The sequence below is a fragment of the Gavialis gangeticus genome, unplaced genomic scaffold (genome assembly GCF_001723915.1).
Source record: "Gavialis gangeticus isolate Ggan-Ray unplaced genomic scaffold, GavGan_comp1, whole genome shotgun sequence".
Taxonomy (NCBI): Eukaryota; Metazoa; Chordata; order Crocodylia; family Gavialidae; genus Gavialis; species Gavialis gangeticus.
Window position 1 is genome coordinate 118,394,036 of NW_017729022.1, and position 12,015 is coordinate 118,406,050.

General features: G+C 42.5%; 1 protein-coding gene across 2 annotated transcripts in view; it reads left to right on the plus strand.

The window, feature by feature from the left end:
• The window catches only part of RIMKLB (ribosomal modification protein rimK like family member B), a 107,412-nt gene that overhangs the window by 88,859 nt on the left and 6,538 nt on the right, over window positions 1-12,015 (plus strand). The window contains exons 5-8 of one of the 2 annotated variants that reach the window (XM_019516058.1): window positions 378-581; window positions 2,150-6,620; window positions 7,017-7,198; window positions 9,204-9,357. In XM_019516058.1, coding sequence (XP_019371603.1) covers window positions 378-581; window positions 2,150-2,613 — 668 coding nt within the window. In that variant the 3' untranslated portion in view covers window positions 2,614-6,620; window positions 7,017-7,198; window positions 9,204-9,357. Of the gene's footprint in view, window positions 1-377; window positions 582-2,149; window positions 7,199-9,203; window positions 9,358-12,015 lie in introns of both variants that reach the window. The other variant, XM_019516057.1, reaches the window with a different exon arrangement.

Here is a 12,015-nt window from a genome sequence, read left to right on the forward strand (position 1 = left end):
ACCCAGGCTGGGAATATGGGATACAATGCTGAAGCCACCTCTCCCCAGGAACTTGTGAGCCCCACTCCCCCCCCCTCCCCCCCTTCCCAAAACCCCATGGGTCCAGGTTGGGGCCAAGCCATGCCTCTTCATTCCCTTCACCTCCCATGGCCAGGTCATGTCCCCCCACTGCTCTGGGCACCCCTTTCTACCTGCCTGCTCTCCCCTGCATTGGTCTCTACAGGAAATGTGTAAATGGATGTAAAGTATATCAGGGCCTTGAGGCTGGGCAGTTTGGAGATTTTACATGTACTGAATTAACAGTGTAGATGGCTCTGATGGGTCTTACACTGCTTTCAGTGCTCATCCCCATCCTTTAATGTTCTGTTTTGACACAGGAAAAGCTGTATTCCTAGCACGAGACAAGCACCATTTAGCAGACCTGAGCCATTTGATCCGTCATGATGCCCCCTACCTGTTCCAGAAATATGTCAAGGAGTCCCACGGCAAGGATGTTCGTGTCATTGTAGTAGGAGGCCGCGTGGTGGGCACCATGCTCCGCTGCTCAACAGATGGAAGGATGCAGAGTAACTGCTCACTTGGTAGGAATACCATTGTCTGTGGCCTTGATCGGCGTTTGTGAAGCCCAATGGGAGATAAGTGGCAACCCCAATTTAAATAATATTTGTGGGTTTTTTTAATCGAGTTTATTCCAGTAGTGTATATGGGGTGAATGAGGAGCCACTGTACTGGCTAAACCCAGAACAAATGCTGATACCTGCTCCACAGAACTTCTGACAAGTTGAAGCGAAAGACGGATGAGATGGGGAAATAGGTAGAAGAAGCAAGCAGACTGAATTATATGATAATGTCCCTTCCAGCCCCCTGCAATCTATGGATAACAGCTGATACTACATTAGTGCCACAATATCCTTGTTTTGGTTTTATTATTTTCTGTTAGAAGGAGATAAATTAGGTGGGAAGACAAAGGAAAGGACGGTAGGGGAGGAGTTGGAGGAAACATCCATTTAGCACAGGGTAGAGAAGGTGAAGAGTGAAAACAGAAGAAAGCAGTCAGGAGTCTTCACTGTCAGTCCTTCTTGAACTGTTTTTGCAGTTGCAGTGCTGATTTTCATGCATTCCCCACTCCCTCCCCCCCGAAAAAACGTGACAGGAAAAAGGACAACACCTGGCTCCTACTTCCCCTAAAGCGGGTATCTTCTGTGCAATTCTGGATCTGGGGCATGCTTGGGAGAGAGTTAGACCTGGCTGAGCCCCATTTTATCTTTTCCATGTTCATGTACAGTACAACTACAGTTATACAAAAGTTTTGGGAGAGCAGAGGTAAGTTTCTGAATAACCTGGGAATTTTCAGTGTACCAGGTATTAAGGAACTTGACCAGTTTTGAAAGATGAAACAAGGAGGAAAGCTTCATTGTTTGTTTGTTTTTTTTGCTTAAGGGATAGAGCCCCCACAGTTGTCAGTAAAACCTAGTGGGGGCTGCAGAGGCTCAGCACTATTGACAATGATGTTGTCAGTGGATATGCAAAGAGACTGAGGCCATGTGCTTTTGTACACTTCCACATTTGCTGCTGACCTGCAGCCACTCCAGGGAATCTGTTTTAATGTTCAACAGCAACGCTATGTAGTATTTTAGGTCAGGAAGGGATGAACGTTATATACAGTTGAAACTGCAAGGGGAGTCTTAGCCTTAGCATGAATGTGAAGTCTGATTTTGCTGGAAGATCCAAGTTTTTAAAAGAAGCAGCAAGCAGGCATACTTAGTGTGCAGAGTGGGACTGTTTCAGATCTCCATATATGATAAGCAAAAAAGAAACATACCTATTTGAGCTAAGAAAAGTGCAAGCCCTCTTATTTAAAGAACAAGATGTGCGGTGTGTTCTCTGTGCTGACCAAAAATGGTCACAAATTTGTTTGACTTGTTTGAAAAGCAATGTTTTCAACACCTCACGACACCAGTCAATATCATGTTCATTATCTACTGAAAGGGAAGTAAGTAGTCCTTTTCTGGGTCACCCACACCCTTCCTGCAACATTCTTATTTCCTCTGTATGTTCTCCAAGATGAGAGCCATGACTATCCTGCTGAGCAGGTGATATCTAACCAGATCACAGCTAGAGAATTGACTCTTATTTTATCTTTTGCCAGGCGGTGTAGGAATGATGTGCTCACTGAGTGAACAAGGCAAGCAGTTGGCAGTCCAGGTGTCAAACATCCTGGGGATGGACGTATGTGGCATCGACCTCCTGATGAAAGATGACGGCTCGTTCTACGTCTGCGAGGCCAATGCAAATGTAGGTTTCATTGCCTTTGACAAGGCTTGTAATCTAGATGTAGCTGGTATCATAGCGGACTATGCCGCTTCTCTCCTTGCCCCCGGTCGCTTGACGCGGCGTATGTCCTTACTCTCTGTGGTGTCCACGGCCAGCGAGACTAGCGAGCCAGAGCTGGGCCCTCCAGCTAGCGCCGCTGTCGACAATATGAGTGCTAGCTCCAGCTCTGTCGACAGCGACCCTGAGACCACGGAGAGAGAGTTGCTCACCAAGCTCCCGGGGGCTCTGTTCAACATGAACCAGCTAATAGCCAATGAGATCAAACTCCTTGTAGAGTGATGCCACATGTAAATACATGACCAACGTATCTCTTGTAAATTTTTTAAAACCGACTTGCAATGCTGTTTATCGGAGAAGCTCAGGGAGATGAAAGGAATGGGGAGGGAACCAGTCATGGGAATGAGATTTTCTTAAAAGGTTTCATAGGTGCATATTCTGTGGTTGCTATTCTTCCTTTATAATTCTTTAGAACATGGCATCAGTTTCATTCTTCTAATTGGGGATGCCTAGTTCACAGCCCACAAAGGGATTTTATTGGATGCAGCTCTGGTCCCAAGTCTTATTGCTACTTGCATTCAAGGGGCAACACTGTAGCACAATCACACTTTTGGTTTTGGAAAGCTGTTTCACAACTCTCCAGAAACTTCTGTGAAATTGTGCAGTTGTCTCTCTAAGATCTTGATTCTGTCAGTTGTGGAGTGCCTCTTACCTTGTGAAAGCTGAGGTTATTTAAGGCGTGATACTTCACAGGTGCCGAGCTCCTACTGTTTTAAAAAAAAAAAAGACCCATTTTGACGTTGTAGGATCTGGTTCTTAAACAATGAAGCAAGACAAAGTATTTGTTAAACTTGAGCTTTCAGTGCGAACCTGCGACTTCTGCTATTTCAGTATTAACTGAGAGCTTTGTGTCCATATTTGTTTATAACGCTTTTGAAGGGGGATTTTTAATATTTGTGTTTTTTATCATCTTAAATCCTGTTTTTTGGCAGAAGGTATATAGGAGAATTGGTCACGTTTTATTCATGGCAGAAGTGGCATGTTTTAACTATTTTTGCATGATTGGAGGAGATAAACAGCACTGTAATGTTTGGTGTACAAAATAATGTTTAATCCAATGTGAAAAAAAGAATTACATTAGTTTAAAACAAACGTGCATTGACTTGTATTTGTTAGTGTTTTAGTCTTTTTGAGAGATGCTATGTTAATGTTCATTTTTTTTTTAATACATGCTAATCCAACACTCCCTTCTCTATGCCTGCATCTTTAACAGTGGCCAAAGTGAAAACACTGCAAACTGTTTGTTAACAGAACACAGAATTGAAGCCTGAACATCATTCTTTTTTTTGGTCATTTTAGGGGGGAAATCTGGTACAGTATGGAGGAGGTAAAAGGTAGCTGAAAACTCCAAAATACCGAGAAACTCTTTAGGATAAAACTGAAGGTCACTCAATACCAGTATTACTAGGCTTGCACTTCCCAAGTTGAAACTATCTCAAATTCAATATTAATGGAGTTCCAAAGAGTTGTATCCAGGGGGAAAATATGCAGTTCTTAGGTTTTGGGAAACTGCAGCGAATTAAAACATAATAGTAATAATAAGGTTCAGCCAGAATTAAAATATAACCAAAGGACACAAGCAGTGATTAAATGGTTCCTAGACCCTTCTGTGTGCGTGGGTGTCTGTGTGTGTGCACGTATGTGTGTGCATGTGCACTTTGCTCTATCTCTTTGGTTTTTGGGCTGTTCAGCTCCTAATTTTCTTTCCAGGCTGCCTGATTTTCCTCACTCCTCCTGGCTGCGCAATTTCTTATTCAGTCTGAGCTGTTTTGAAAAAGCAGGAACCAAAACAGCAATGCTGAGTCCATTTTTAAGTCCTCATCTTCCTCATCCCTTTCTTATTCTTCCTTCCCTCTGGGTTCATAAAGCACTGAAATTATAGATTATATAAATAAATACAAGCCTTTTTTGTTTTTGTTTTTTTAAAGAACAAAACATAAGACGTTTACAATTCAAAGGCAATCTTGTGAAAATAGGGTTTGTTTGAGGGGGGAGTCATGCGCGTGCAATGCTGCTGTTATCTGGATACTTTAAAGGAGGAGCATGTCCCAGGTACCCTCTGAGGCTCTGCACTTCCCACCTCTCTGGCCCCTCCTCACTTCTCTGCCGCTGTGCTGTTTCACCTTCACTGGGACCTTAAACAAACACTACATGGACGCTACACAGAGAGACTTCAAGAGGCAATAAACAGAACAGTATTAACCTGCTTTCATGGAGGTTTGATCATGCTTATTTGTACAGTATGGTTTTCCTTTTTTATTTTAAGATGGAATGTAAAAAAAATGACCTTTTTTTGTAGAATTAAATATTATTATTAAAATCAAGTGAAAGGTTGACTGTTGGTGTGAACAGGTGGAGTGGACCAGCTGGTTCAGCAACAAAAGTTTCAGCAACAAGTTTTCAGCAATCAGGGTCTTCCCTGCCTTTATTCCCAAGCCTTCAGGTGCACAGGTTATCACAAAAGAAAACAAAAGATTTCTCTTTATGACCCGAACAAATATCCCAACATGGGTTACATCCAATCCAAACAACTATCTGGTAAGCTCTGTCTTCTCAGAGTCCCTTCTCCCATAATCTAATTGTCAAAGAGCTGTTTTTTGGAGTTTCCTGTGTTCTCTTCGACATCCTGATTTGAGTCTTTAGTTTCTACCCTATGTTAGTGCATTCTGAACACCTGTGGGGCAAAGGAGCAGAGCTGACTCCCTGTCAGCTTGCAGAAATCTTCAAAGGCCTCTGCAGTATTGTTACAGTCAGTTAGTAAGTAGAGCTTTTGCAGGAAGATGCTTGTAACCAAACTTCCTGGGTGGGCTTGAGTCCCCACAATGTGTAGGCATGAAGGAAGATGCCACAACAGTAGGGAATCTCTTACTGCTTCTCACCTTTAAGAATTTCCTATTCCTAATCACATTTTAGAGCTATACAAGTTTGCTTAGTAACACATGTGATTTATTCTAAAACACAAGCAGGTAGCTAGCTCCCTTGTGATGAGGTCCTTGTATCTGATTAGTGTTCATACTGCAAGATTGGAAAAAATTGTGCATACATTGCTCAGAAGGGAAAAGTCAGAGTTAATAACCTCACACATACTCATTTAGACAGCAGCTGATACTGCTTACAAATGTGTTGCTGATGATCCAGTGATAAAGATGGGCAGACCTCTATGGTGTACTTCTCCCCTGCTTACCCATTGCTTTGGGTCAACAAGATGTATAAGTGGGGAAAGAAAAAATGGGTTTCATATTTTTATCTGTAATACACAACTAAGAAACATCAAGCCCATCCCAGCCAGGGATTGTCTCTGTCACATTTAAGCCACAGAGCCAGATGACCACTATGGGCTGTACTCCCCTTGTTTCCATATTCTGAGGAACACTTGCCATATTCCAATGTTTTAATAGCACTATTGCAACCTATTACATTCTGGTTTGAAAGCTGATATTGGGAATGGCAGGTAATCAGCCTACACTGTGTTTTAAAAGTGTCAATGCACATCAATTTATAACTTGAAAACTGAGTACAAATTTTGGTTTGCAAAAAAAAGTTTTTTCAACTGAATCTGATGGAAATCCTTATGCTGTTTGCAACTGTTTTTTGTTTGACCTGTTTTTTTTTCTTTTTCTGTTTGCATGTGGAGACTTTTCTTCAGCTGGTCATGTGTTTACTATTTCTATCACTATGTCAAGTCAGGTTATCTATATAGCTTTGTATACTGTTAAGCCTTGTATTTACTGCACCAATGTGTTTTTATAAAACCTTTCTCTGGATTGCTACAATGCCTCATCTGTAACGTGATGGAAGATCAGCACTACATACACGCATGAACTGGTCATCTTTTTGTTCTCAGTTAATGATCAAGCCTCCAATGGCCTTTCTCCTGCCCTGCCTCAGTGATATCTTTTAAGTGCATTATCTGCTCAAGAAATGCCTCTGGAACTTCTGTATATGTCAGGTGCAAAAACAGGGTACTTCAAATGTTGCACAGGACGTTTAAATCAAATGCATGGCATCAGTGACTCTTTTCGATCCTCCTCCCCTCCCCTTGCAAAGGGCTTCAGTCAGTAAAATATGTATAGGGTGTTGAGGGCCTAGAGAGACTTTGTGAAAGTAAACTGTATGTACAGTACCTTTCTCATGGCTCACTCTTTTTGAGAAGGTTTATGGGCTATATGGCTGGTGTGAGAGACACGACCACTCCTGTTCTCTCTATGGAATTGTAGGTGCTCGGACAGGTAACCAATGTTGCTACTGTCTTTTTCTTCTTTTTTTTTTCCTTTTCTTTTTTTTCCCCATTTTTAATTTCTCTGTTCTAGGAATTCTTTTAAAATGTAACATTGCAGGATTTATAACCAGGTGTTTGCTGCTTTTTCTTTGTTATATTCTTTGTCTTTCTTGACCTTGGAGGGCAATTTTTGGAGTGTTCTGATATTATATATTAATTAGCCTGCTGAGAGAAATCTCAAAAGCCCTTGTATTACAGTTTTTTCAGTTGAAATGTTTTGTTTGTTAAAACTAATGTCTCAAACTGATGTGCGGTTCTCAGGTGGTTTTGTAAACTATTCTACTTTGTGCATAAGAAATGTCTTCTAACAGTTCATACTCTTACTGTTCTTTGCAAAACTTTTCAGGAGCCAAAAAAGTCAAACAATCCAGAGAAAAAACTTCCCTTCTCCCCTTTCTGATGGCAAGAGTGAGAGCTTATGAAAAGTCCTTGAGAATATTCCTTCCTAAACTTTTCCCCCCAGTAACGCAAGCTGGTAAAACGGTAAATGCAGCAGTTTGGTGGCATCCAAAACCGACCTGTTGGCAGGTAAATTCACTCTTTCTGCTTCTTTTTTAAACCATCACATTTGCTAACTTGTCTGCCTGTTTTCTTTCCTTTCTTCCTTCCTTCCTTCCTTCTTTTTCCTATTCAATCCATTTTTTTGAAGAATCTTCTCAGAGGATTTCTCCAACAATGAGGCTAAGAGAGCAAATCTTGTGTTTTTTTTTCTTTCTCTCTCCTCCACCCCCCTTCCCCCCAAATAAGATAAATTTTAAGAAATCTTCCAAGCTTTTTCCCTTACTTTGTTCATTTGAGACTACTGTGAGGGTGGTTTAAAGCCAACACTGTGTCATAATGGGGATGGTGTCTAAGTGCACAAATTCCATCATCCTCTTTGAATCTCTACTTTTTTTTCTTTTTCCTTCCAATGTGCTATTCTGGCTTAAGTTTTCACAGGGCTATGGTGCTTCCCCAGGTGTACAGTGAGCACAAACTTAACGGCATCAATTAGAAGTTGACAGGTATGGAAAACTAGTACAAAGACAGTTAATTTTAGGATTAAAACTACATAGAAGGGCTGGGTATTGGGGCATCAGGGCAGATGGAAGAATGCCTCTGCTTAAAGCAAACAACCCAGCACTGATGGTATCCCTCTGGAGTATTTTTAGTGTTCCTCTCACTATAATATCTCAACATCTATAAACACCTAGTTGTTTTTTCACCTCCCAGCCAGTGGTTTCAAATCACCTTGCAGATATCCACAATGTAGTATCTTCCTAAGAATAGGAGAATCCATGATGGAAGCTGAGGCCCAGAAGTAAAGGAGATAGCAGAGGGAGTTCCCTAGTTGGGCATATGATTCCTCAGGCAAGTTTTCAAGATGAGTATCCCAGATAAAATGCATTTTTATCTTAAGTATACTCCTAATAAAGGAGTCCTTTCTTAGCCCTGTTTTAAAAATGTTTTGATTATACAAATAACTCATCAATGTGTCTTCTAGAAAATAGTTATGTCAACAGTGTGTTGAATCACTACTATAAATAAAGCAGAAGAAAATAATTTTAGATAGACGCAAATTTTGCTCTCAGATGCACTGAAATAAATCTAATATCCCTCTCTGGAAGTCAGTAAAGTGACTTCCAATTTTCAGTGGCATAATCAAGGGTTAAATTTGTGCCTCTTTTACAGACCTCCTATATTCACATTTTTCCAATGCTTTCCCTCCCTCCTCTCCCCTTTAAGATGCACCCACTTCTTTCTTCTTGCCACTGGGCAGGCCTATTCCTTTGTTTTTGGTTTCTGTTTGTATATTGACTGCTATAGGATACGGATGTAACACTTTCACACCTGGCTGTGTCTTTTTTCTTTTGAGGAACTCTCTGTGGGACTGTAGTATTCTTTAAAAAATGGGTCTGAATTCTTCTCATCTCCCAATACGTTAGGCACTTGCATCGCTGGCTCTAAATTTTGCACCTAAGATCCATGATAATACATGTTTTGAATGTTCTCTTGGTGGCAGAAAAAGTTAAATTGTATAACATGTGCAAACAGTCTGTAGGGAAGTGCAGAAGAGAGACTATTGCAGGGTCCTAAATGTTCAGCCCCGCACCTCTCTCTGGTTTGCTGGAATGAGTTTCAAAAGATGTGGCTACAAACCTGCCTTTGGTATCCTTTCAAAGGAGAGCAGCTGATTTGTTCTAATTGCTAGTGTTGATGAGCCCACAATAATTCAAACAGCTCCAGCTTTAACACTCCTTTGTCCACATTTATAAATTTGTATTGTTCTTTGCTGTTCACACAACAGTTGGAATGAACAGACTGTCGTCCCTTTGAAAAGTTTCCAAATGTACCTATGTCCACACCCAGCATGTATCCACACCCAAAACCTGGTATTGGTTTTGCTTGTTCGCTGTGCTTTACAAATGGTATTGGGTGAGGGGAGGATATCAGACACTTGATTTAAGCCTTGGTTCCTAAGACAAAGGGATCCCTGTGTGATTATCTGAGTGCTGAACAAGAACTTCTTCTATATGCCCTTATGCTGCAACAGAATAATAAAACTGGTAGGTGGCAGTAGCAGAAGAAGGAACTAATGTGGCTGTCACCTGAGAAACCTGCAGTGTGGGGAGAAATGGAAGACAAAATAACTGAAGCAAGGGGAAGAGAGGAGAGAGACGGAGGTCCCAGAATTCTCCCTTTGAACGGTGAGTCAGATTTACTTAATTCTTACCCATCACAAGAATTGCCTGCATAGATTAGATACGCGGGGCTTATCTTGCTTCTTTCCATCTTCGTTTTGATTCTTATTGCAGTCTTCAGTTTCCATACTGTCTCTGACATGAGCCAAGGTTTAGATACCCAAGAAGACGGCCCATGTCTCCATAAGGCTATTTGCTGTGGAGTGTTATGCAGTGGAGAAGAGCCCCTTTCTGACACCACTCTCTTTTCAGCCTGCGATCAGCCCCAAAGCCTGAGGGGCTGATGGCCTATGTAATTCTTTTATTTCTGTTTAGTGCTACTTTATGTGCTGTTTGCTCTCACATGACTATATAATCCCTTTCTGGAATGTTCCAAGTGGTTTACCATGATATTACCCTGTGGCTACAAATACCACATGTTAAATATATTTAGCATTTCCTCACCAAAAGTACTTTCCTTTAAAAGAGGAACCAGTTTTAGAAGTAATCTGAACTGTTTTCATCCTAGCATTATGATAGTTTTTCATCCATTTAGAGTGTGTGGGGAGCATTAATTACAGCAGTAGAGCAGCCAGCTGTAGCTCCCTAGTTTTGTTGTTCATATTATTACAGATTTTTGGTCACTTAAGATGTCATACCTGCCACTTTTGCTATATAGAGAAGCTACTTGAATGTCACAGCAACAGCCAGAGTTATCTGGCAGCAAATGCAAGGGTTCAGCATGAGGTTTGTGACATGGAGTCGGACCACTCTGCTTAACGTAAGAATGTAAGGGATGCCATGCTAGGTCAAACTGCAGATGCATCTAGCCCAGTGTCCTGTATCTCGCAGTACACTTCTGATACTAAAGGGAAAAGTATTTATTCAGGGCCTAGCCAGAGCGATCAATCCCCTGCCCTGCTTCCCTTGCAGCTTCCAGCATATAAAGTACTAAGAGGTCCTAATATGGAAGTTGCAGCCCTAACGGTCATATTTAATATTACTGAGGGACATTTCCTGCATCAGTGCATCTGAACTGCTCTTGAACTTGGTTAAATTGTTGGCTTCTACAATACCTTGCAGCAGTGAGGTTCACATGTTAATTGCATGTTGTGTGAGAACTTCCTTTTGTTAGTGTTTAAACTGGTTCCTAATTTCCTCCAGTTCTAATAGAAATGACATATTAAATCCTATTTACTTTCTCCGCCTTTGGTTGCTCAGCAAAGGCTTCTCAATGCATGGAGCCCCTTTCCTATCGCTTCTTTTGCTACAGAATCTCCAAGATCATAATCTCATTGGGACCTTCCCTCCCCAATTCTGAATCCTGGTCTCTGCACCATTGTTCTAGGACTTGTGAAATAGGAAGTAAAGGTCACCCATAGAGTAATGTTTAAATCTAAGGTGATAAATGTAAAATGCTAAATTGCTTTTAGGGTGAAATATCACAAAAGTCTTTAAAAATTAAACTGTAAGTAGTGCTTACAAAACCTAGTAAATAAAAGCTTCTGAACCTGGCAGGTACCCTTATAATATTTGCACAGGGAAAATAGATATTATTTATTGTATCAGTCAAGGATGTCAAAGATGTGGCCTGTAGTGTTGGCCTTGGCTTCAGACCAGATCTATATGCAGGGCTGGTCTGCAGGCCCAGGCTGGCCTGTGCATTGACCGTACACCAGTCATTCAGCTCATTGGGCCAAATGAGTTTGACACCCCTGCTTTTAAGTGATGCCCTGGAACTGCAATGACTGACTGCACATTGTGAGTTCTTTGTGGAGGACAGAGATGCAGGGAAAGATTCCTACTTGGGACTAGGCAGTCAGGACTCGTAGTAGAGATGATATCTTTTATTAGACCAACAAGATTTTTGCAAAAAAAAATTATTTAATTGCTTGGAACTAATCATTCATTGGCCAAGTGAATTGAGATGTAATATTCTAGGGTTACCATATTTCTAGTTCCAAAAAAAAAGGCCACCTGTTGAGGGGACACCTTACTCCCAGCCTGTAGCCGTTTTCCCTGCTGCTGCTCCTCACTCCCGACCTGCAGACCCCTGGCCTCTTGCTCCTGACCCACAGTCCTTTGCCCCCTCATCCCTGCTGCTGCCCCTCCTGACCTACATACCTCTGACCCTGCCAGTGCCTCTCACTCTCAACCCAGTCTCTTGCCCCCCCCACCCATGTTGGTGCCCCTCACTCCTGAGCCACAGCCAACTGGCACTGCCAGTGTCCCATGCTCCTGAGACACAGCCACTACCTCCTCCCTCCTGCCTCAGCTGCCCCGCTCTTGACTGGAGTCCAGCTGGAGTGCAGCGGCTCCAGCTTATGCAGGCAGTAGTGGAGTGAGTCCAGCCCCAGCGCAGGCTGGAGGGAAGAGGAGAGGATGCCTGTGGCACCCTCTGCCCTAAGCTGGGGCTCCCATACCACACCAGGCAGCCTAGCCATGACCCCACTCCCCAGGCAGTGCCTCCTAGGAGTGCCTGGCCCTGTTGTGGGTGGGCTGGTGGCAGAGTTCCTTGCTGCCCTCAAATGGCCCTCCACCCCCCTTCTCCTGCTGGAGGGGCTGGCACCTCCGCCTACCCTGTCACAGCCCCAGCAAGGTGTTCATCTAACCTCTTCTTAAAACCCCCCAGGGTAGGAGCCTGCACCACCTCCCTTGGAAGTTGGTTCCAGACCCTAGCCGCCC